General features: G+C 43.2%; 1 protein-coding gene across 1 annotated transcript in view; it reads right to left on the bottom strand.

The window, feature by feature from the left end:
- The window catches only part of ccdc78 (coiled-coil domain containing 78), an 84,002-nt gene that overhangs the window by 41,344 nt on the left and 20,758 nt on the right, over positions 1 to 21,900 (bottom strand). Inside the window, exons 7-10 of the mRNA XM_060840954.1 lie at positions 20,268 to 20,442; positions 11,360 to 11,491; positions 6,560 to 6,691; positions 5,205 to 5,291 (exon numbers count right to left, since the gene is read on the bottom strand). Of these exons, the coding sequence (XP_060696937.1) occupies positions 5,205 to 5,291; positions 6,560 to 6,691; positions 11,360 to 11,491; positions 20,268 to 20,442 (526 nt within the window). The remainder of the gene's footprint in view (positions 1 to 5,204; positions 5,292 to 6,559; positions 6,692 to 11,359; positions 11,492 to 20,267; positions 20,443 to 21,900) is intronic.

Genomic DNA, 21,900 nt, shown 5'->3' with positions numbered 1-21,900 from the left:
GTTGTAATGGTCTAGTATACGCAATACTAATATTCAGCTCCCACACGTGTGTCGGATACAGGTGGATATCACTGCATTCTGGGTGAGACCCATTGAAATAGCACCAAGACCTCTGGGGTTTACCACACAATCAATTGATGCAAAGCAATCTCCCTGCCCACAAGGTAGTTCAAGCAGCTGGAGATTCTTTGTCCTGGAATTCTGTGTAGAAGGCAGTCCATGATTGAAGCAAAATGGTAATGGAAGCCTGAATCCAGAAATTCCACCCCTAAACCCTGCCTCTCCCATTGTTCCAGGGTTTGGGGGTCATTGGGAAACAGGGATGAATTGCACTCTGCATATCTATGGTTTATAGAGGCAACTGAACATCTGCCTTCAATCAGAACCACATTTTTGCCAGTGGGATATCCAAAATATGACTTGTGGACTTTAGAGCTAACAGGAGATGATTTAAATTTAGGGGAATATTTTGTAAAGGTAGATTACACTTTTGAAATGATTTTGGATCTGGTCTAGGACACCTTTTGGGAGTGGTAAGTTGCCCTTTGGGAGGTCAATTATGCTTTGGGATAGTTAGACGTAGGTCTAAAGAGGGGTTATAGAGGGAAAGCTGCATTAGATCTGTCAAGAGAGCTGGAAAGCGATCGACAAGTTGTTATCAGGGCATTTAAGTTTCTTGCTCTTTTATATTTGAGAAAGTAATATCTACAGTGTTAAAAAAAATCAGTGCTTTCTATTTCAATTTTTTTTTGTATTCAATCTACCTATTGACATAAAACAGAGAATAATCTTGATAAGATTAGTGCTGGATGATTAAATTAACAGGGAGAAAGTGAGGACTGCAGATGCTGGAGATCAGAGCTGAAAAATGTGTTGCTGGAAAAGCGCAGCAGGTTCAGGCAGCATCCAAGGAGCAGGAGAATTGACGTTTCGGGCATAAGCCCTTCTTCAGGATTAAATTAACAGCCTATTATCGTTACAGTTGGGCTACCTGCCCATTCATCATTTGACTGACTGCTCTAAGTGCCTACAAATCTTTGAAGTGGAATTATGAATAGAAATGTTTGTTTTTATAAGGAATTAAATACTTGAAGAACGCTAAATGTAATAAATGGATTCACATCAGAGCTTTTTTTTAAATCATATCACCATTGATTTCCACCATATAAGAATTTTATTTAATTTGAGCATGGGCCTTGTGATCTCTCTGTGGAGGATGCCAGGGAGTGGGCATGAGGGTTGGGTGGTGAGGTACAAGTTGACAATAGGAGTCAAAGAGTGTGGCGCTGGAAAAGCACTGCCGGTCAGGCAAACGTCTGAGGAGCAGGAGAGTTGACATTTCGACTATAATCTATTCATCAGGAATGAGGGGGGCAAGGGGGCTGATAAATGGGACTGGGTAGGGCTGGGAGGAAGGCAGCTAAGAATGTGATAGGTAGATGAAGGTGGGGGGGTGAATGTGATAGGTTGGAGTGGAGGGTGGAGCCGTTAGATTGGAAGGAAGATGGACAAGTAGGATGATGTGTTATATTTGGAGGTTGGTGGGGTGGGAGGTGAGGACTGGGGGGTTCTGTCCTTGTTGTGATTGGAGAGGTGGTGTTCAAGGGACACGGTGTGGGAAATGGAGGAGATGTGCTGGAGGGCATTGTTGACCATATGGGATGGGAAATAGTGGTCCTTGAAGTCAGAGGCCACCTGGGAAGTCTGGAGTGAAATTTCTTTCTGGGAGCACATGTGCTGGAGGAATTGGGAGTAAGGGATAGCGTTTGTACAGGAGGGGGGTGTTGAAGAAGGCATAGTCCAGGTAGCTTTTGGAGTCGGTGAGTTTGAAGTAGATGTCTGTGTTGAATTGGTCATCAAAAATGGAGATGGAGAAGTCCAGGAAAGGGAGGGAGGTGTCCGAGATGGTCCAGGTTAACTTGAGGTGGATGAAGTTGATGAACTGTTCAACCTCCCCGTGGGAGCATGAGGTAGCACCAATACAGTCATTGATGTAATGGAGGAAATGGTGGGGAATGGTGCTGGTGTAACTACAGAAAATAGACTATTCCTTTTGGTCTGAAGGAAATGGGAAGATTCGAAGTAGAAGTTGTTGAGGGTGAGGACCAGTTCAGCCAATCAAGTGAGTGTGTTGGTGGAAGAAGATTAAGTGGGTCTTCAAGAGAAGAAGAAACGGAGGGCTTGGAGGCCTTTGCCATGGCGGATGGACGTGTACAGGGACTGGATGTCCATAGTGGAGATGAGGCATTGGGACCTGGGGAACTGAAAGTCATGGAGGAGGTGGAGGGCATGGGTGGTGTCCCAAATGTATGTGGGGAGATCCTGGACCAAGTTGGCATTAAGCTAGCATAGATGATAATAAAGAGCCTGGAAATATGGTGGATATGGGCTCAAGTGAGGCATTCAATAGGGCATCAGATGATTGTTTGGATAGAAATGGGGAAAAGGCAGGAGATTGACACTAGGGAACAGAACCAATGCAGGCATGACAGGCCAAATGGCCTCATTTTGCACTGTGAAAATTCTGTGATTCTGTAAAGGGTATAAGGAAATAGGTTTGCATGAGAGATTGGGGGTTGTGGGAATTGAATGGGAAGAATGATAGGCATGGGGAGTTTGTGTGGAGGGGTCGGGGAGGGTGTGGAGGAGTGTACAATGGAGGACTTTTATTTTCTCTTCTTCCTCCTAGCTGTGACTAGGTACTGAAGAACACATCTGAAGCTGCCTCTGGACTCTATTTGAGGAAAAAGTTAAACTGGACTCCAAGACACATCCTCACCCTTTAAGACAATGAAGAAATTACAAGTTTCCTTGACTGAACTGCTTCCGAGTCAAAGATTGTTCTGGAAAATAAAATGGACATTTTGTCTCCACCTGAAAATATGAGGTTAATCAAACGAAGCAATCCACAGTCTCAATGACAGTGACTGCATACTTGTTGCTATGCAACATGCTAATGTCATGGAGAATTCAATTCATTTCACAAACTGTAAGCAAAGACTCTAAAGTGTAAGTGCAGAATGATTAAATGAAATCTGGCTAATGATTTGCAAAGTTTATGCTTGTGCAAGTTACATTGCTCAATGTTAAAGTGCCACTTTCTTGGGGAAAGAAAAGACTTACATTGCTATAGCACCTGTCACAACCTCAGCATATCCCACAGCACTCATAACCAATCAAATCCTCCATAGGTGTAGTCACTGTCCCAGTGTGGCGCAAACAGCAATGAGGTAACAACCTGTGATTGGTGAACTCACAAACCTACTTGAAAGCTAATGGTTGGAAGTACTGCGATAAGAAATTAATTGTTAGAATTGAGAAAATAGCCCTAGAAAAAGACTGCGAGCATAATTTTCCACTCCCTGAGGTGGTGGAAATAATGGTGGCAGTGATGGTTTAATCCTGCGAGAGTCCAAATTTCAGGTTCTCACCAACGAGGTAAATGTTTGCAATTCCGTACTCCCCCCACAGAGGGGTGATGAGAAGCCTGCCTGTGTGTATTTGCATCCCATTCATTACAACTAGACCACAGCTCCAAACCCATAACAGTCCACCATTATGTGCAATTCCATAACAAAAACAGAAATGGCTGGAAAAACACAGCAGTTCTGGCAGTGCCTGTGTAGACAAATCAAAGTTAACGTTTCGGGTACAGGGACCCTTCCTCAGAACTGTCAGAGAGAGAGCGCTACAGAACTTCATCAAGGTGGGCATGTCTAGAAGAGATGGGGCAGTGAGGTAAATACCAAGTAAAATAAAAAAACAAACTGCTGTAAATCAGAACCAAAAACAGAAATTGCTGGAAAAGCTCAGTTCTGAGGCAGAGTCACTGGATTTCTCTCCACTGATGCTGCCAGACCTTTTCCAGCAATTTCTGTTTTTGGTTCTGATTTATAGCATCTACAATTCTTTCACTTTTTGTCTGCAATTCCATATATGGGCAGCACTTGTTGAACAATCTGAGTAGCTACACCGAAAATAAGATAATCAGCCAAGCTTGTAATGTGGCTTACTTATGCTTGCTGGAAGGAACATTATATTGTATACAGGGACCTGTGCTCTACAAAGTAAAGGAACCTGCTCAAGCCTTGTAGATTTTTTGAATTGTCCAGCAGTTTAAGGACCTTCAGTTTATATTTGATTTCTCCATGGTAATGCCTTTTCTTCTGTAATACAAATTGTTGTGAAGATTTGCGACACAAAAAGAAACCTTAGCTGACATATCTCTCTTTTCAGCAATAAAAGATTTGCAGGGATCCCCCCCACCACCACTTCTCTCTTCATTTCTCTATGTCAGTTAAACTTAACATTGGCCACTATCAATGCCTTAAATACATTCTTTGTATTAACATCACCATTCTCTACACTTCTGGTTGTTTATGTTACAGTGTTTATCTCCTTGATAAACGTGCTTCATGAATGTATTGCAGAGAATTTCCAAAAACATACTTATCTCTCTCCAATAATGTAATTTCCAGTTTTTCATCCTGCAGGTACAGATCTCTATCAGAAATAATTTATCCTTGGACTGCTTTTCTGATTTTCATTAGATGATTTTGAATGGTCATTTATATTCTCATTTAGGGACATGTTATCAAACTGTTTCTTGCTCTCCTTCATTTCACCTAAACAGATTACCAAGTCTTTCTGTTATTAAATAAGGAATGCACAAAGCTATCTGCTTGAAAATGACCAGCTAAATTATCAAACCTCTCTATAATCACAGCTTAAAGAGTGCACCTCATCATGGATATCTGTTTCTCTGCACCCACCATTTATTGAGTCCGGTGTGACTTTTCATCAGTTCTAAATATTTGGGCTTGAAACTTTAAGTCTGTTTCTCTCTCCATAGATGCTGCCAGACTTGCTGAGTTTCTGCAGCATTCCCTACGTTGCTCCCATATATCAAAAACTATTTCCCATACATCCTTCTGACAACCTCTCTAAAACCTTCGTATCCTTCTGAAAATGTGATACCCAGAACTGGATGCAATACTCTAGTTGAGGCCAAACCAGGTTAATTGTAATTTGCTTCTTTTGTAAATACTTCATACTTGAAAAAGAAACAAAAGCTTTAACACTGTCATGACAACAGTTTGTACTTTTTTTCATTACTTTTCAATGTAGTTAAAACTACAACAGTTAAAATAACAATCACAAAAGTCGTGGAAAATATTATCATGAAATGAGCAAGGAATAAGTACCTTATTCTTTAGCTCAAAGTTCTCAGCTTCGTATTGCTCCCGAATCTTGTTTGTTTGGATTTGCAAATCAATCAGATCCTTGGAAATCTAAACACATAAGAGGAATTTCTGAGGTTGAATCAACAAATTAGTCTTAAAATTATAGGGTCCCACAATAAAAAGAAAAATGCATTTTGAGTTTGGGACAAAACTGAAACTGATTAATGAAGAAACTGCATTGAGATAATTGTTCTGAGGATTCTTTGGGTTGCTTAGCTTTGATATGGAGTTGGAGAGGATGTGTCACATTCAGTGTCAAGGGCTATACGAAAGTAGCTCATCTCAACTGGCAAAATGGCAGGAATGTGAGAATTACACTTTTTCAAGTGAACAGCAACAAGCTTTATTGATGAGAAAGGGGATAAGAAGAATAGTTTTAATCATCACAAAGTACGTACTTATAGTCAGTAAACAATTAATGATTTGATTGGATATTATATTCATGTGAACATGCAATAAATTGTTGGCTATTACAATTATGTGCACAGATTTAAGTATATTTAGATAATATAGTCATGTCTACTAATATTCAATGTAGAGAATATTGTTGGATAGAAATGAGTGCAACCTTTTTATTAGGAAACTATTATCTATTAAAAATATACATAAATATTGTTTTGCAGCACATCAGGGACTTGTGTGCCATCTTTGACATTGTTTCCCATAAATGTATGAGTTAATGCTTAGACAAAGAAACCCAAGTCTTGTTTGGTCTTCATGGGATCAAAGGGTTAGAAATATTCCCTTTTAAATATAGCTATATGCAGAGAATGGTAAGAGAGGACATCCTACCCGGAGCCCAGGTGCCAGTTCCATGTAAACTGCTGTCAGTATGGCATGACTCCTTTCACATATACTCAATAGGTAAACCCCATGGAAATCTACAACTCCCTTCACTCCTTTTTACAGTGCCCCTTTTATCAGTCAGATTTTACTGTGAATGTTTCGTAATTTTACTCCACGTTCTCTCCCCACTCCCTCCCTTTTGCTTGAGGGACTAATCTCCAACAAAATTCTTATTTTGTTTTGGGATACGTGTGGGATGTATGTGCTCCCCTGTCATTTTCTTGGAGTGCTAATGCTTCGGTGGACAACGGCCGGTCTTTGAGTTGAAGACATTTGCATCTCTCTTGCAGTTGCCCTCCTCTACCTCACCCTCCACTTTCAAAACATTCCTTAAAACCAACCTCTTTGACCGAGCTTGGCTATTTGACCTAATATGTGTCACACTAGATATCATACTGTGCTCTACAAGTGATGTTTCATTACTTTGAAGGTGACGTACCAACATAAGTTGTTGTTGTGGAGAATCTCACCTTCAGTTTTTCTTCCTCACTGAACACGAGTTTGGAGGAGAGATCACTTTTTGATCCGGCCATCTGTCCCATTCTCCCCTGAAGCTCTCCCAGTTTGTTGTATAAACGTTCATTCCTGTCTCGTAGCTGCACCTATGCGGATAGTGTATACATCAAAACACAATGGTAATGACTGGATAACTATTCCTCGCAGCACAGCGCATTAATAACCCCAATGAGAGGGTGGTGCCATCAACTGGCCATTTATTGAATTTGATCCTTTTGATTTGGAGATGCCGGTGTTGGACTGGGGTGTTCAAAGTTAAAAATCACACAACACCAGGTTATAGTCCAACAGGTTTAATTGGAAGCATTAGCTTTCAGAGCGCCGCTCCTTCATCACTAGCTCCGAAAGCTTCCAATTAAATCTGTTGGACTATAACCTCGTATTGTGTGATTTTTAATCTTGATCCTTTTGGGTTTATTAAAGCAACAAAGCAGCCAATTTGAGGCCAGGCCAGGTATTGTGAAAAACCCCTCTGTGCAAAACATCACCTTGCTGCATGGCTGTGAGGAATCGGTTGTTTTCGGGCAAGAGCCCTGGAGTGAAAGCTGCTGCAGACAAAGGATTTAATGAGTTTTGTTTTCTAAGAGCTGGCTTAAACACACCAATAATGGCAGTTCCAGTCAGCAGTTGTGCAGTGGACAGAAGCAAGTTCTGATCTCTGCTTATGTAACAGACAGCAGATATACACACTTCACTTTAAAGGGCAGCTTAATGAATACTCCACCTACCAATTGCCCTATTCTAAATTAATTCTTCAAAAAATGTACCAAATTAAAAATAGAGCTTAAGAGGAGATGGTGGTGTAGTGGTAATGTCATGGACTAGTAACCCAAAACTAATTTCCTGGGGTCGTAGGTTCAAATCCCACTCAAGAGGATGGTAATATTCAAATTTGATAAGGACCTGGAATTAAAAGCTGACCTCACAGTGGCCATTGTTGTTAAAAACTCAGTTGGGTCACTCATGCCCTTTGGGGAAGAAAATCTGTCATGCTTATATGTCACTCAATAACAATGTGGTTGACCCTTAACTGCCCTCTGGGCAATAAACGCTGACCCAAACAGCAAACACCCACATCCCGTGACACATAAGAAAAAAAGTGCTATTCTGCACACCTTAAATTATGTGGGCGGCACGGTGGCACAGTGGTTAGCACTGTTGCCTCACAGCGCCAGAGACACGGGTTCAATTGACTGTGTGGAGTTTGCACATTCTCCCCGTGTCTGCATGGGATTCTCCGGGTGCTCCGGTTTACTCCCACAGTCCAAAAATGTGCAGGTTAGGTGAATTGGCCATGCTAAATTGCCCATAGTGTTAGGTGCAGGGGTAAATGTAGGGGAATAGGTCTGGGTGGATGTGCTTCGGCGGGTCAGTGTGGACTTGTTGGGCCGAAGGGCCTGTTTCCACACTGTAAGTAATCTAATCTACTCTAATCTAATCTGTTAATGCTGCACTTTTTGTGATCATTGATCATTCACAATTGGTGCATTCCACTCTCTGACTGACAACAAATGGCTAATTCACACAGCTCCAGTGAGACTGATGGTGATAAACAAAATAATGTTTCATATTCAACACTGTTGAAGAGATGGTAATATTAAAACACACATTAACCATAATTCTGTGAGTGCTTTACCTACACATTAAAGCACTAAAATAACTGATACTGGAAAATATATAGGTGTCAAAATTTTATAATAAAATGAAGATTTGCGTTAATAGAGGATTTTCCACACCTTCTGGATGTGCTTTACGATCAGCCGAGTATTTATCGAAGTTGGTCACTATATTTCCCTCCCCTCCCCTATCAGCGTTCCGCAAGGACCACTCCCTTCGTGACTCCCTTGTCAGATCCACACCCCCCACCAACCCAACCTCCACCCCCGGCACCTTCCCCTGCAACCGCAGGAAATGTAAAACTTGCGCCCACACCTCCACACTCACTTCCCTCCAAGGCCCCAAGGGATCCTTCCATATCCGCCACAAGTTCACCTGTACCTCCACACACATCATCTATTGCATCCGCTGCACCCGATGTGGCCTCCTCTATATTGGTGAGACAGGCCGCTTACTTGCGGAACGCTTCAGAGAACACCTCTGGGCCGCCCGAACCAACCAACCCAATCACCCCGTGGCTCAACACTTTAACTCCCCCTCCCACTCCACCGAGGACATGCAGGTCCTTGGACTCCTCCACCGGCAGAACACAACTACACGACGGCTGGAGGAGGAGCGCCTCATCTTCCGCCTGGGAACCCTCCAACCACAAGGTATGAATTCAGATTTCTCCAGCTTCCTCATTTCCCCTCCCCCCACCTTGTCTCAGTCGGTTCCCTCAACTCAGCACCGCCCTCCTAACCTGCAATCCTCTTCCTGACCTCTCCGCCCCCACCCCACTCCGGCCTATCACCCTCACCTTGACCTCCTTCCACCTATCCCACCTCCATCGCCCCTCCCCCTAGTCCCTCCTCCCTACCTTTTATCTCAGCCGGCTTGGCTACTCTCTCTCTTATTCCTGATGAAGGGCTTATGCTCGAAACGTCGAATTCTCTATTCCTGAGATGCTGCCTAACCTGCTGTGCTTTGACCAGCAACACATTTGCAGCTGTGATCTCCAGCATCTGCAGACCTCATTTTTGACTCGAAGACTATTGTAATGAAAGAAACCCAGGAGTCAGTTTGCTCACAGTAAGCCTGCTCGAAAGGACATCAGAAATAGGGGTGGGAAGACCATTTGGCCCCTCGGGCCTGTTCTATCATTTAATGCCAATCTGATCTTGTTTTCAGCTTCACCATTCCCTGCCTGTTCCCCATTATCCTTGACTCTCTTGTCAATCAAACATCCATCTACCTCAACTTTGAATATATTTGATTTCTCAGCCATTTCTACTCTAAGAGATCGAGAATTCCAAAGAATCCCGACCCTTGGAGAGAAGAAATTCCTCCAGAGCTCCAGCTGCGTTAGTGACAGGGCAGATAACCTATTCCCACTAGGAATTCTAGAACTGGGGCATTCCCTGAGAATTAGGACCAGGTCTTTCAGGACAGATGTTAGGAAGCACTTCTAAACACAAAGGATGGTAGATGTTCTAGAACTCTCTTCCAGAAATAGCAGTGGATGCAGGATCAGTTGTTAGTTTCAAATCTTATGCAGATAAGTTTTTGTTCAGCACAGATATTAAGGGATATGGGACATAGTTAGGCCACAGATCAGACATGGTCTCATTGAATGGTGGAGCAAGCTTGAGGGGCCGAATGGCCTACTCCTGCTGGGGGACAGATGTTTCACCAAACGTCAGGGGAAGAGTTCCCTTCTTCTTCAAAATAGTGCTGCGTGATCTTGTACACCCAAGTGGAGAGAGCAATATTTTAACTTTGGTTTTAGATTCACGTATCATCACCTCAAAAGTCAAGGAGGATCAAATAAATATAACTATAATGTTGCAACCAGTCAGAGGAAGATAAACATAGTATCATTTTTCACCTCTGTACCCATCAGTCATGAATACAACCTCAAACTAAAAGAAATACATACAGAGATTGCTGGAGAAACTCAGCAGGTCCAGCAGCATCTCTGGAGAGAGAAACAGAGATAACTTTTCAAGTTTGGTTTGATTTGATTCACCATGATCACATGTACCTGAGTACAGTGAAAAGCTTTGCGAGCAATATAGGCAGATCATAGTGAGCAAGGGCATACAGATCAGAGGATACTTAGACAGAGTGAGGTATACAGGTTACACTGCAAGGGAGGTACACAAAGCAAGATCAACGTCAACATTATTTGAAGTTAGAGAGTCCATTCATCAGTCTAATAATGCAGGGAAGAAGCTGAAGTTACTCCAGCATTCTCTGTGTTTCATATAGGGTTCCAGCAAAGGCTGAGCAGAATCAAAACTTTAATTCTCTTTCTCTGTCCACACATGCTGCCAGACCTGGTAAGTTTCTCCAGTTTGGGCTGGTGCTAAACAGACAGGATCATAACTGTTGAACTATTTAAGATGGAAGGTCGGGATATAAAAGGCAAGATTTTTAAAAATTCCCTCTGGGTGATGGGTTGCTGACTTTGCCAGTCTCCAGTTGCCCCGTGAGAAGGTGGGAGTCAGCTGCTGCAGTCCACCTGCTGTGGGTTGACCCACAATGACCTTAGGGAGAGAATTCCAGGATTGACAGTGAAGGAATGGCAATCTATTTTCAAGTCAGGATTGCGATGGCTTGGAGGGCAACTTGCAGGGGGTGGTGTTCCCATGTATCTGCTGCCCTTAACCTTCCAGGTGAAAGTGGTTGTGGGTTTGGAAGGTGCTGTCTGAGGAGCCTTGGTGAATCAACCGCATCTTCTTTTGTCTGTTTTTAGACATAATGAAGAAATACAAAATAAGAAGATTTTTGCACTAAAAACTGCAAATGTGGGAAACAAACACAGAAAGTGCTGATAAACTTCAGATGCATCAATACTGCACTTTAAACATTGACTCTGTTCTCTCTCCACAGATGCTGCCTAACCTGCTGAGTTTCTCCAGCATTCTCTGTTTTTGGTTCATATTTCCAGCACCCACAGTATTTTGCATGGATTCAAATTAAAATAAACTCTTTTTAAAAACCTCAAACACAGTTTTGGTTGAAATACTTTTGACATTCTTTTTCATAAGCTGATATAGTGCTGGCCAATGCTGGTCTGTAGTCCAGTCTGATCCCATCCTTCCTGCACTCTTTAAATATGAGACATTTTTTAAAGCAATGAGTTACTTGCTTACGTTTTCATTGTTCAATCGACGTATCTGATCCTTGAGTGTGTTGACTTTCTCATTCGCGTCTTTGGTTCCCATTGCGTTGGCTGACTGGTGTTGCAATGCCAAGATTCGTGCTCGGTACTGGGTTACCAGTGACTGTAATCGTGGGAGAACAGAGTGAAAGCAAGGTGCACACCCTTTAACCACAGACTAGCCAAGGTAAAGTCAGCTTGGCACATTGTGACTGTTGCTATAAACATTTTGTTGCTACTATTTCTCTTGTTACTCTGACTAAAGACAAGCCATTCAACCCAACACAAAGAGGGAGGTGGAGCGGAAAGAACAGAAACAAATCTCATGGTTAGTTTTGAGACTATAGAGCAGCTGTGAGAGGCATTGTGCTGCAGAATGGGACATAGATTGAATTCTAAATACAACATTTTGGATTAAGTAGGGATTAAAAGTCTGTTACAAAGTTGCAACATTCTTGTAAGCATTGAAGATCACATCCTCACCTAACATTACTGGATCTGCACATATAAAATTCACTTTGCAAATACTGCCAACGTTTTATTACTGGGAATTCAATCTCAGTGTTGCCTATGCTCACAGAAGCATCCTCCTATCTGACTTAATCTAACCTTATCTACTTCCTTTTCTTTTCTCTCTCATGCTTATCTATCTTTCTATAAAATGCAATTATATGATTCTTCTCAATTCTTGTGGTAGGGTTATCACTTTCTGATCACTCAGTAAAAAACGTTTCTCCTGAATTCCCATTAATCTCTATCTTGTATTTATGTCCACTGGTATTGGTCACCTGACAAGTAGAAATTACTTCAGTTAGTTTACCTGACAAATACTCTTCCATTGTTTTAAAGATTGCTGTTGGGTTAGCCTTAGCCTTCTCAAGAAAAGAGCCATAACCTGTTCTTTCTTCTGCAATAGCTTCAATGTCTCACTTCTATTTGCACATTTGAGAATTTTTTAGCACCTCATCCACTGCCTCTAAATCCTTCTTGAAACAGGAAAACCAGGACTGGGGACAGTGCTCTTTAAGTGTGACAGATTATGTGATATATTTTATGTGATATACATATAAATATCATTTGGTTTAGAGTTTGGATTTTGAATTAGTGGCATGTGGGTTTTGGTTTGCATGTATGAGGAGGTTTAATGAGGAGGTATTTCTGGCATGAACCTTTTTTTAAAAATCCAGTATGAGAAAGAAATGCTGGAGTGGTAATGGGAATTCATTTACATTGTTAGAGTCTTACGGTTAGACAGAGTAAACATTGAAAAGCATTAGCATATTTGCAGCTTAGAAGAATCAGGGATCAAGTTTTATTTTTGCTTTAGGGAAAACCATAGCATTTTAGGTCATTTCAAATAGTCCTGGTTGGAGTTAGATGTACAAACTCAGTTTTTCCTGAAAACACTCCTGTTTGAAAAGGGAGTAAGGCAAAAGACAGAACGTTATAGGCCGATTAGCCGAATCTCAGTTGTGGGTAAGATTTTGGAGTCCATTGTGAAGTATGAGATTTCTGAATACTTGCAAGTGTATGCTAAAAAAAGGGCAAAGTCAGCATGGCTTCATTAACGGGAGGTCATGCCTGACAAATCTGTTAGAATTGTTCGAGGGAGTAGCAAGCAGGTTAGACCAAGGAGAGCCAATGGATGTTATCCATCTGGACTTCAAGAAAGCATTTGACAATGTGCCACACAGGAGGCTGCTGAGTAAGATAAAAGCCCATGGTGTTAGAGACAAGGTGCTAGCATGGATAAAAGCTTGGCTGTCTGGCAGAAAGCAGAGAGTGGGGATAAAAGGTTCCTTCTCAGGATGGCAGCCGGTGACAAGTGGCGTTCTGCAAGGCTCAGTGTTGGGACCGCAATTTTTCACTTTATACATTAACGATCTAGATGAAGGAACTAAGGGCATTCTGGCTAAGTTTGCAGACAATACAAAGATAAGTGGAGGACAGGTAGCATTGAGGAGGTGGGGAGGCTGCATAAGGGTTTGGACAGGTTAGGAGAGTGGGCAAGGAGGTGGCAGATGGAGAGCAGTGTGTGAAAGTGTGAGGTCATGCACCTTAGTAGGAAGAACAGAGGCATGGACTATTTTCTAAATGGGGAGAAAATTCAGAAATCTGAAGTGCAAAGAGACTTGGGAGTTCTAGTCCAAGATTCTCTCAAGGTCACCTTGCAGGTTGAATCAGCGATTAGGGAGGCAAATAAATGACAGCATTTATTTTGAGTGGGCTTGAATATAAAAGCAGGGATGCACTTCTGAGGCTCTATAAAGTCTGACCACATTTGGAATATTGTGTGCAGTTTTAGGCCCCACACCTCAGGAAGGATGCACTGGCCCTGGAGCAGGTTCAGAGGAGGTTTACCAGAATGATACCATGAATGAACAGCTTAATACATGAGGAACATTTGAGGACTCTGGAACTGTACTCGATGGAGTTTAGAAGGATGGGAGGGGGGATCTAATTGAAACTTACAGAATATTGAATGACCTGGACAGAGTGGATGTTGGGAAGATGTTTCCATTGGTGGGTGAGACTAGGAACTGAGGGCACAGCCTAACAGTAAAGGGAAGATCTTTTAGAATGGAGATACGGAGAAACTTCTTCAGCCAGAGATTGGTGAATCTATGGAATTCACTGCCACAGAAGGCTGTGGAGGCCAGGTCATTGAGTATATTTAAGACAGAGATAGATAGGTTCTTGACTGTCAAGGACTTCAAGAGTTACAGGAAGAAGGCAGGAGAATAGGGTTGAGAAACTTATCAGCCATGATTGAATGGCAGAGCAGACTCGATGGGCTCAATGGCTTAATTTACACTCCTATGTCTTATAGACCAAAAGACCATTTAGGATATAGTTCAGGATTGTTAGCAAAGTAAGTGGCCTCAATGTGATGGTCTTAGTTGCGTGCTTGGTTGGAATCCTGAAGGTCAGTTCTGGGATCTGCAGCAAGTGGTGAGTTGCTTTGCATATGGTAGGATTGGGCAGAAATCAAACATGATACTCACCATAGGGGCTGAAATGCCATATCTGCAGTGAGTTTGGTCAGATTCAGTGAGGAAACTGCTTGACCTCACAGCATGAATCTTTGCACCAAACTTGATGCAACCCATGCATATCCAAAAAGCCATAAGATCGGGCCCAATCTTTGCCCTCTTAGTGAACACAAAGACAACTGAGGGAGAAAAGTGCTCAGTAATAATTTCACTAAGTTTCAAGCATAAAAACATCAAGCAGCATTTTGACAAAAACAAAAGACAGCTCAGGTTGCTAAGCTCAACAAAATCTTTTGCTGTGTTCACTGAGGTCCGTGTTTATGGAATATTTCACTACTTTCCAAAGGGGCTTGCTACTGCAATGTGCACCTTCTCTTACTATTTCTTGGACAATAGGAGCATGCCACAGCTCAGAGGAGCTCTGCACCATATGATGTGTTGCTGAATCTGGATATACAAGAATTAGTGTGCTCACTCACTAACATTGGCTTCTGACTGAGAAACATCTTCATTTTGAATCTGACATCCTTGTTTCCAAATCCATCACCTTGCCCAGCTCTCTTCATCCTCCACAATGCTCCAATATATTGACAGTCCTTCGATTGTAGCCTCTTGTGCATCCCAGATTTGCAGCGTGGTTGGCTATGCTTCTTGTCACCCAGTCTCTGGAAATTCCTTCTGTAAACCCACCCACTTCTCCACCTCACATCGTCTCTTCGAGATACTCAGAGCCTACTTCTTTGGCCAAGCTTTCAATCATCTGGCCTAATATCTCCTCACATGCTTGATGTCAAATTCTGTTTGCTGAGCGCAATACTGTGAACCACCTTGGAACATTTTGCTGCATGAAAAGTGCAAGTTGTTGGTATTGCTGACAATTTGTTGAAGTGAGGACAGGGTAGTAAAGGGCAGTTCCCAGCAACTAGAGTTTGGAAAATGGTTTGAGAGCAGACATTGAGTGAGAGTAAGAACAGATTTGGCTGCATTGTTCTCATATTTCCTTCAGTTATACCATCTGTCTCCACATATAAATACCTCTCTTGGTTGCTTCATTGGTCCCACTCTTCCTTACATTCCCTTTTTACTATCGATGTGCCTATAGAAGACTTTTGGATTCACTTTTACTTTCGGATTCACTTTTAGCTGCCAGTCTCTTCTCATGTCCTCCCTTTGTTTCTGTTAAATCCTTTTGCATTGCTCCTCTGAACTTTATATATTCAGCCAATATGACCCATCTATCTTACACAATGTTTTACAGTGTTTTACCAGGATGTTGCCAGGACTGGAGGATTTGAGTTGTAAAGATAGGCTGGGACCTTTTTCAATGGAGTGTAGGAGGCTGAGGGGTGACCTTGTAGAGGTTTATAAAATCATGAGGGGTATAGATTAGGTGAGTAGCAAGGTCTTTTCCCTCAGGTAGAGGAGTTCAAAGCAAGGGGCCATATTTTTTAAGGAGGGAGTAGAAAGATTTCACAGGGTCCAGAGGGTCAACTTTTTCACGCAGAGGGTGATTCAGATATGGAATGAACTACCAGAGGAAATGATAGATGCAGGTACATATAAAACCCATTTGGATAGGTACAGTAATAGGAAAGGCTTAGTGGGATATGTGCCAGGAGTAGGTAGGTGGGACTAGTTTAGTTTGAGAAACTTGGTGGGCATGGACAGGTTGGCCTGAAGTGTCTGTTTCTGTGACACGATAACACAATTTACCTGCTTTATCTAACTCTAAAGACATCATCAAGGAAACTCTGGCTTTGATTGACCTCCCTTTGCCCTTTGTGGGTCAAATTTCAATATCTCCCTCCTCTCTATCCCATCCCTTACCATACAGCATGGCCCATTCTCTTTCTCATTCCAAACGCTTCACACACCTTTTCAATTTTCCACTGGCTTCATACAAACGTCTCATATTCGCCACTTGCTACATCCCGCTGCATGGAAGTGAAAGCTGGTATGGATTAAATTCTGATCACTCATCTTATGCCTTTGTACAAAGTCAAATCAACTCATCTCCTTCCCCATCATTCTAAAGCTTTCAGTAAAGAAATGCAGTCTATAAGGAGAAACAGCAGCACAGGAACATCTATGGGAGATGATTATGTGGTTAAATGTGCCACCTTCTGGATAGCATACTGTATTACATAACTGAAACTGAGAACTTTGACAATTCATAGGATCACAGAACAGTTAGGACACAAGAAGAGGCCATTCAGCCCATCATGCTTGCACCGCCTCTTCAATCTCTTCATATAATTGATGTTTCTCATCTCTGGATCCATTGTTGTAAACTGCTTCTGCACTCTGCCCCAATACATGTACATCTTTCTGTAATGTGGCACACTGAACCAGACACAATAGTTCAGCTGAGGGCCAACACATCTCTTGTATAAATTCAATGTCATCTCTTTGCTCTTGTGCTCCAAGCCCCTAATAGTAAAGTTGAAAATACCTTATGCTGTATTTACTCTCTTGTGACCTGTCTGACCACTTTCAATGATCTGTACACACACAGGTTCCTCAGTCCCTGCACCCCTTTCGAATTGCACTCTGTATTTTATATAGTTTTCCCCCTCTGGTTAACTGCAGTGGAGACAAGGCCAAGGTGGTGGGTACAGATTTAACAAGGTTTCCCCCAAAATACCCCCATCTTCACCTCAATAGCTAAGGACTATATTGTCTCCCAAGGAATTGGAGAGTCTCAGGCCATCATTTTCCTGCTGCCTCACTGGGAGAAGTCAATGGCAGGAAGAATAGTGTATGTATCCCCAAACAGATCCTCAGAGAGAGAGAGAGAGAGAGAGACAGAGAGAGAGAGCGAGACCAAGAGGGGCTCATGGAGTTAATGACAACTGCAACAACCCCAGAAAACAGGTTGATACGTAAAGAGGCTCATTCACCTCACAAGAGCAGCAGAAATATATACAGGATCCTCATGTCCCCAGCCTGTTTGCAATGGCATCAGATCACATTATTTCCACCATTCCCTCACAACCTCAATATTTCCACACTCCCTCACACCCAAACTTCTCTATATCGTACCATTCAGACTACAATCAATCCTCTTGTCTCCTCATGACCCACGCTAACAGTACTGACCTCTCACACTACAGAAACTCTTCCTACGGACGGTTGCAGAACAAAGAAGTGCAGGTGCATAGCTCCATGGAAGTAGAATTGCAGATATATAGGATTGTGAAGAAGGTGTTTGGTATGCTTTCCTTTATTGGTCAGAGTATTGACTATAGGAGTTGGGAGGTCATGTTGTGGCTGTACAGAATGTTAGTTAGGCCACTTTTGAAATATTGCATTCAGTTCTGGTCTCCTTCCTATTGGAAGGATGTTGTGAAGCTTGAAAAGGTTCAGAAAAGATTTACAAGGATGTTGCCAGAGTTGGAGGATTTGAGCTACAGGGAGAGGCTGAACAGGCTGGGGCTGTTTTCTCTGGAGAGTCAGAGGCTGAGGGGTGACCCTATCGAGGTTAATAAAATCATGAGGGACATGGATAGGGTAAGTAGACAAACTCTTTTCCTTGGGGTCGGGAAATCCAGAACTAGAGGGTATAGGATTAGGGTGAGAGGGAAAAGATATAAAAGAGACCTAAGAAGCAACTTTTACACACAGAGGGTGGTACGTGTATGGAATGAGCTGCCAGAGGATGTGGTGGAGGCTGGTACAATTGCAACATTTAAAAGGCATTTGGATGGGTATCTGAATAGGAAGGGTTTGGAGGGATATACGCCAAGTGCTAGCGAATGGGATAAGATTTTGTTGAGATATCTGGTCGGCATGGATGAGTTGGACCGAAGGGTTTGTTTCCATGCTGTACATCTCTATGACTCTATGATTCTACATGTCTTTCCTTCTTCAATCACCTTTCCACATTCCTCTCTCTCCCCTCCTTATTCCATCCTCTATCAGCCCTATCTCAGATGCATTGTTTGCAAGGGATTGAGATGACCGCATCGTCCTTTACAATTGCTGTGGGACTTGCCTTTCCGCTGGATAGGAGAGTGTGAGTTCTAGAGGGGGGGTCAAGACCTTTCATCAGCACTGGCACCTCAAGATCCTCTTTAGACCAGTGGTGGTGCAGGCAGGTTGGCCATAAACACTGCAGAAGGAGGATTCCCCTGAGAAGATAGTGTACCACCAATTGGAAACACCCACCCCCTCCCCCAACTTTCCCTCAGTATTTAGGCAGCTGCCCCCACAGATTCGAGCTGAAGACCCGAGACTGGTACCTCTAAATGCCCAGCTTCTCTCTGTTGCCCATAACACGGTGCCTATGTCACCACCATCCTCTGAGCAAACACAGTTCATGGATGGCACAGAGGGCTGCCATTTGGCCGACTGAATCAGCACCATCTCTTTCTCACGTCTTGTTTCTGAATCCCAACAACCTGATGCATCAAATTCTAACACACTGCTCCGAGATTCAGGGTAGCTCAGTGGCTGAATGGTTAGCACCATTGCCTCACAGAACCAGGGACTTTGGTTCAGTCCGGGCCTCTATCTGTGTCGAGTTTGCACATTCTCGCTGTGACTGTTTGGGTTTTCTTCGGGTGCTCCGGTTTCCTCCCTCAGTCCAAAGATGTGCAGCTTAGGGTGGATTGGCTGTGCTGAATTGCCCCCAGTGTCCAAAGATGTGTAGGTTACAAGACCATCAGACATAGGAGTGGAAGCAAAGCCATTCGGCCCATCGAGTCCACTGCCATTTAATCATGGCTGGTGGGCATTTCAATTCCACTTACCCGCACTCTCCCTTAATTCCTTGCAAGATCAAGAATTTATTAATCTCTGCCTTGAAGTCACCCAACGTTCCGGCCTCCACTGCACTCCATGGCAATGAATTCCACAGGCCCACCACTCTCTGGCTGAAGAAATGTCTCCTCATTTCCATTCTAAATTGACCCCCTCTAATTTTAAGGCTGTGCCCATGGGTCCTAGTCTCCACGCCTAATGGAAACAACTTCACAGTGTCCACCTTTTCTAAGACACGCATTGCCTTGTAAGTTTCTATTAGGTCTCCCCTCAACCTTCTAAACTCTAATGAATACAATTCCAGGATCCTCAACCAATCATCATATGTTAGGCCTACCATTCCAGGGATCATCTGTGTGAATCTCTGCTGGACACGCTTCAGTGCCAGTATGTCCTTCCTGAGTTGTGGGGCCCAAAATTGGATGCAGTACTCTAAACAGAGCCTAACTAGAGCATTATAAAGTCTCAGAAGCACATCGCTGCTTTCATATTCCAACCCTCTTGAGATAAATGACAACATTAAATTCACTTTCTTAATCACAGACTCAACCTGCAAATCAACATTTAGAGAACCCTGGACTAGCACTCCCAGGTCTCTTTGTACTTTGGCTTCATGAATTTTCTCACGATTTAAAAAAATAGTCCATGCCTGTATTCTTTTTTCCAAAGTGCAAGACCTCACACTTGCTCACGTTGAACTTCATCAGCTGTTTCTTGGACCATTCTCCTAAACTGTCTAAATCTTTCTGCAGCCTCCCCACCTCCTCAGAACTACCTGCCTGTCTGCCTAACTTTGTATCATCAGCAAACTTCACCAGAATGCTCCTAGTCCCTTCATCCAGATCACTAATATATAAAGTGAACAGCTGCGGCCCCAACACTGAACTCTGTGGGACCCCATTTGTCACCAGCTGCCATTCTGAAAAAGAACCTTTTATCCCAACTCTCTGCCTTCTGTCAGACAGCCAATCCCCAATCCATACCAGGGGTTGTGTGGGTTAGCCATGGGTTATAGGAAGGGAGATGGGATGGTCTTTGGAGGGTCAGTACAGACATGATGAGCTGAATAGCCTCTATCTGCACTGTGGGGATTCCATGAAAACTAAAGCTTCTTAAGATTGGCAGGAGATGTCTCCCATCATTTACCTCAACAAAGTAGTCATTCAGTACAGGGAAGTTCTTCACTTGAGTGAGGGTGGAGCATGTTCTTAAGATGGCGGCCAGTGGCTGCGTTTCTGGCTCCGGACGTAGGCAGCAAATGACCCGAGTTTTGCAGTTGCCTCCAAAAGCATCTTGCGTCAGTTGCGTTAACTTGGATTCGCTGCAGTATAAAATGACAAAGTCAAGATCCTGATGAACAAATTATATTTAACACTCGCAATTCAGTCCCAGATGGTGACCTTGTGAACATTTGCACGACTATAACACGCTCCCTGAAAACTTTACGCTCAAGGTACTGAGGACCTTGTTGGCATATCATGGGTGGGTATTGTAGGCCAGTGCTTCCTAGACATTTTTCCATGAGACCCCATTTTAAAGCTTCATTCATGAGTGAAAATGAAGTCAAGGGTGGATGGAAAGCTGGGGAGCTGTGATGGTGGTTTGAAACCTTGAATTGCAAGGTTACAGAAAGCAACTGAGGTACCAACCAGTTTTAGGCTTCATTGGTATCAGATTTTTAAAAATATTTATTCACAGAATGCCCATTTATTGCCCATCCCTAATTGCTTAGAGTCAAGTTGAGAGTCATTGCTGTGAGTCTGGAGTCACACGTAGGCCAGACCAGGTAAAGACGGTAGATTTCCTTCCTAAACAACATTAGTAAACCAGAGAGGTCTATCTAATGTGGTCAGGACTAGATTCTTAATTCCAGATTTTTAAAATTGAATTCAAATTCCACCATTTGCCCTGGCAAGATTCAAACCCATGACTCCAGCACATTACCTGGGTCTCCGGATTAAAACACTGTAGCCCAGCAATAATTAGGCAGGCCACACATTGAAAGGAGCATTGCAGCTGACCCCAGGACTATCAATTGCGAGACTCTGCCTCTTATTGCTGGTTAGATCTGTGACCCCAATTGTTTGTCCCACAACCCTAGCCCAGCCTGTCCTAGATAATCAGCGATGAAGCCCAATGTCACAATCCAATGAGATATCAGATGTCGCCTCAGTTGTTGTTTATCTCAGGGGAAAATAAACACTTGCAGTGTCATGTGACACAGAAATGTCCAATTCCTCTATACTGGTTCAGGTTTTATAGTGCCCCTGGTGGCAGGGGTGTGTAAATGGGCTGGGATGTCAAAGGGTGGTGTGTCTGTCACCTTTCCACACTCTCTCCTACTTTACCAGTCATGGGGAAGGTGATCTCCAATGACCCTCTACCCACTCCACCACCCTGAGGGATAACCTCAACAGAACAGCGAACACTGGTGGCCTCTTAAGGGCCTGACTGTCCCAGATCAGGTGGTAGGAAGGAAGATCTTACATGGGGAGACCACCCTCCAGGTATATATTCCCTGATGACCTCCTTGTAGGATCAAGATGAGGCAGGTGGTTTGAGATCTCTCCCGGTTAGGTGTACTGTAGCTTGCAGAGGCAAGTCTTTCCCTCTCTCTCTGCAGCAAAGGCCACCCCTCAGAACAGCCACAGGAACAATTCCCTCCCACTGTCACCAATGCCTGATGATAGCCCTAGGGAGGCCCACCTCTATTTCCCTCCATTCTCAGACCTCCATAATTGATATCTGGGACTGTGCGAGTCAAAATCTTACATCCCGC

This window comes from Hemiscyllium ocellatum, chromosome 20 (assembly GCF_020745735.1).
Source record: "Hemiscyllium ocellatum isolate sHemOce1 chromosome 20, sHemOce1.pat.X.cur, whole genome shotgun sequence".
Lineage (NCBI taxonomy): Eukaryota > Metazoa > Chordata > Chondrichthyes > Orectolobiformes > Hemiscylliidae > Hemiscyllium > Hemiscyllium ocellatum.
This window is presented reverse-complemented; position numbering and strand designations above follow the sequence as displayed.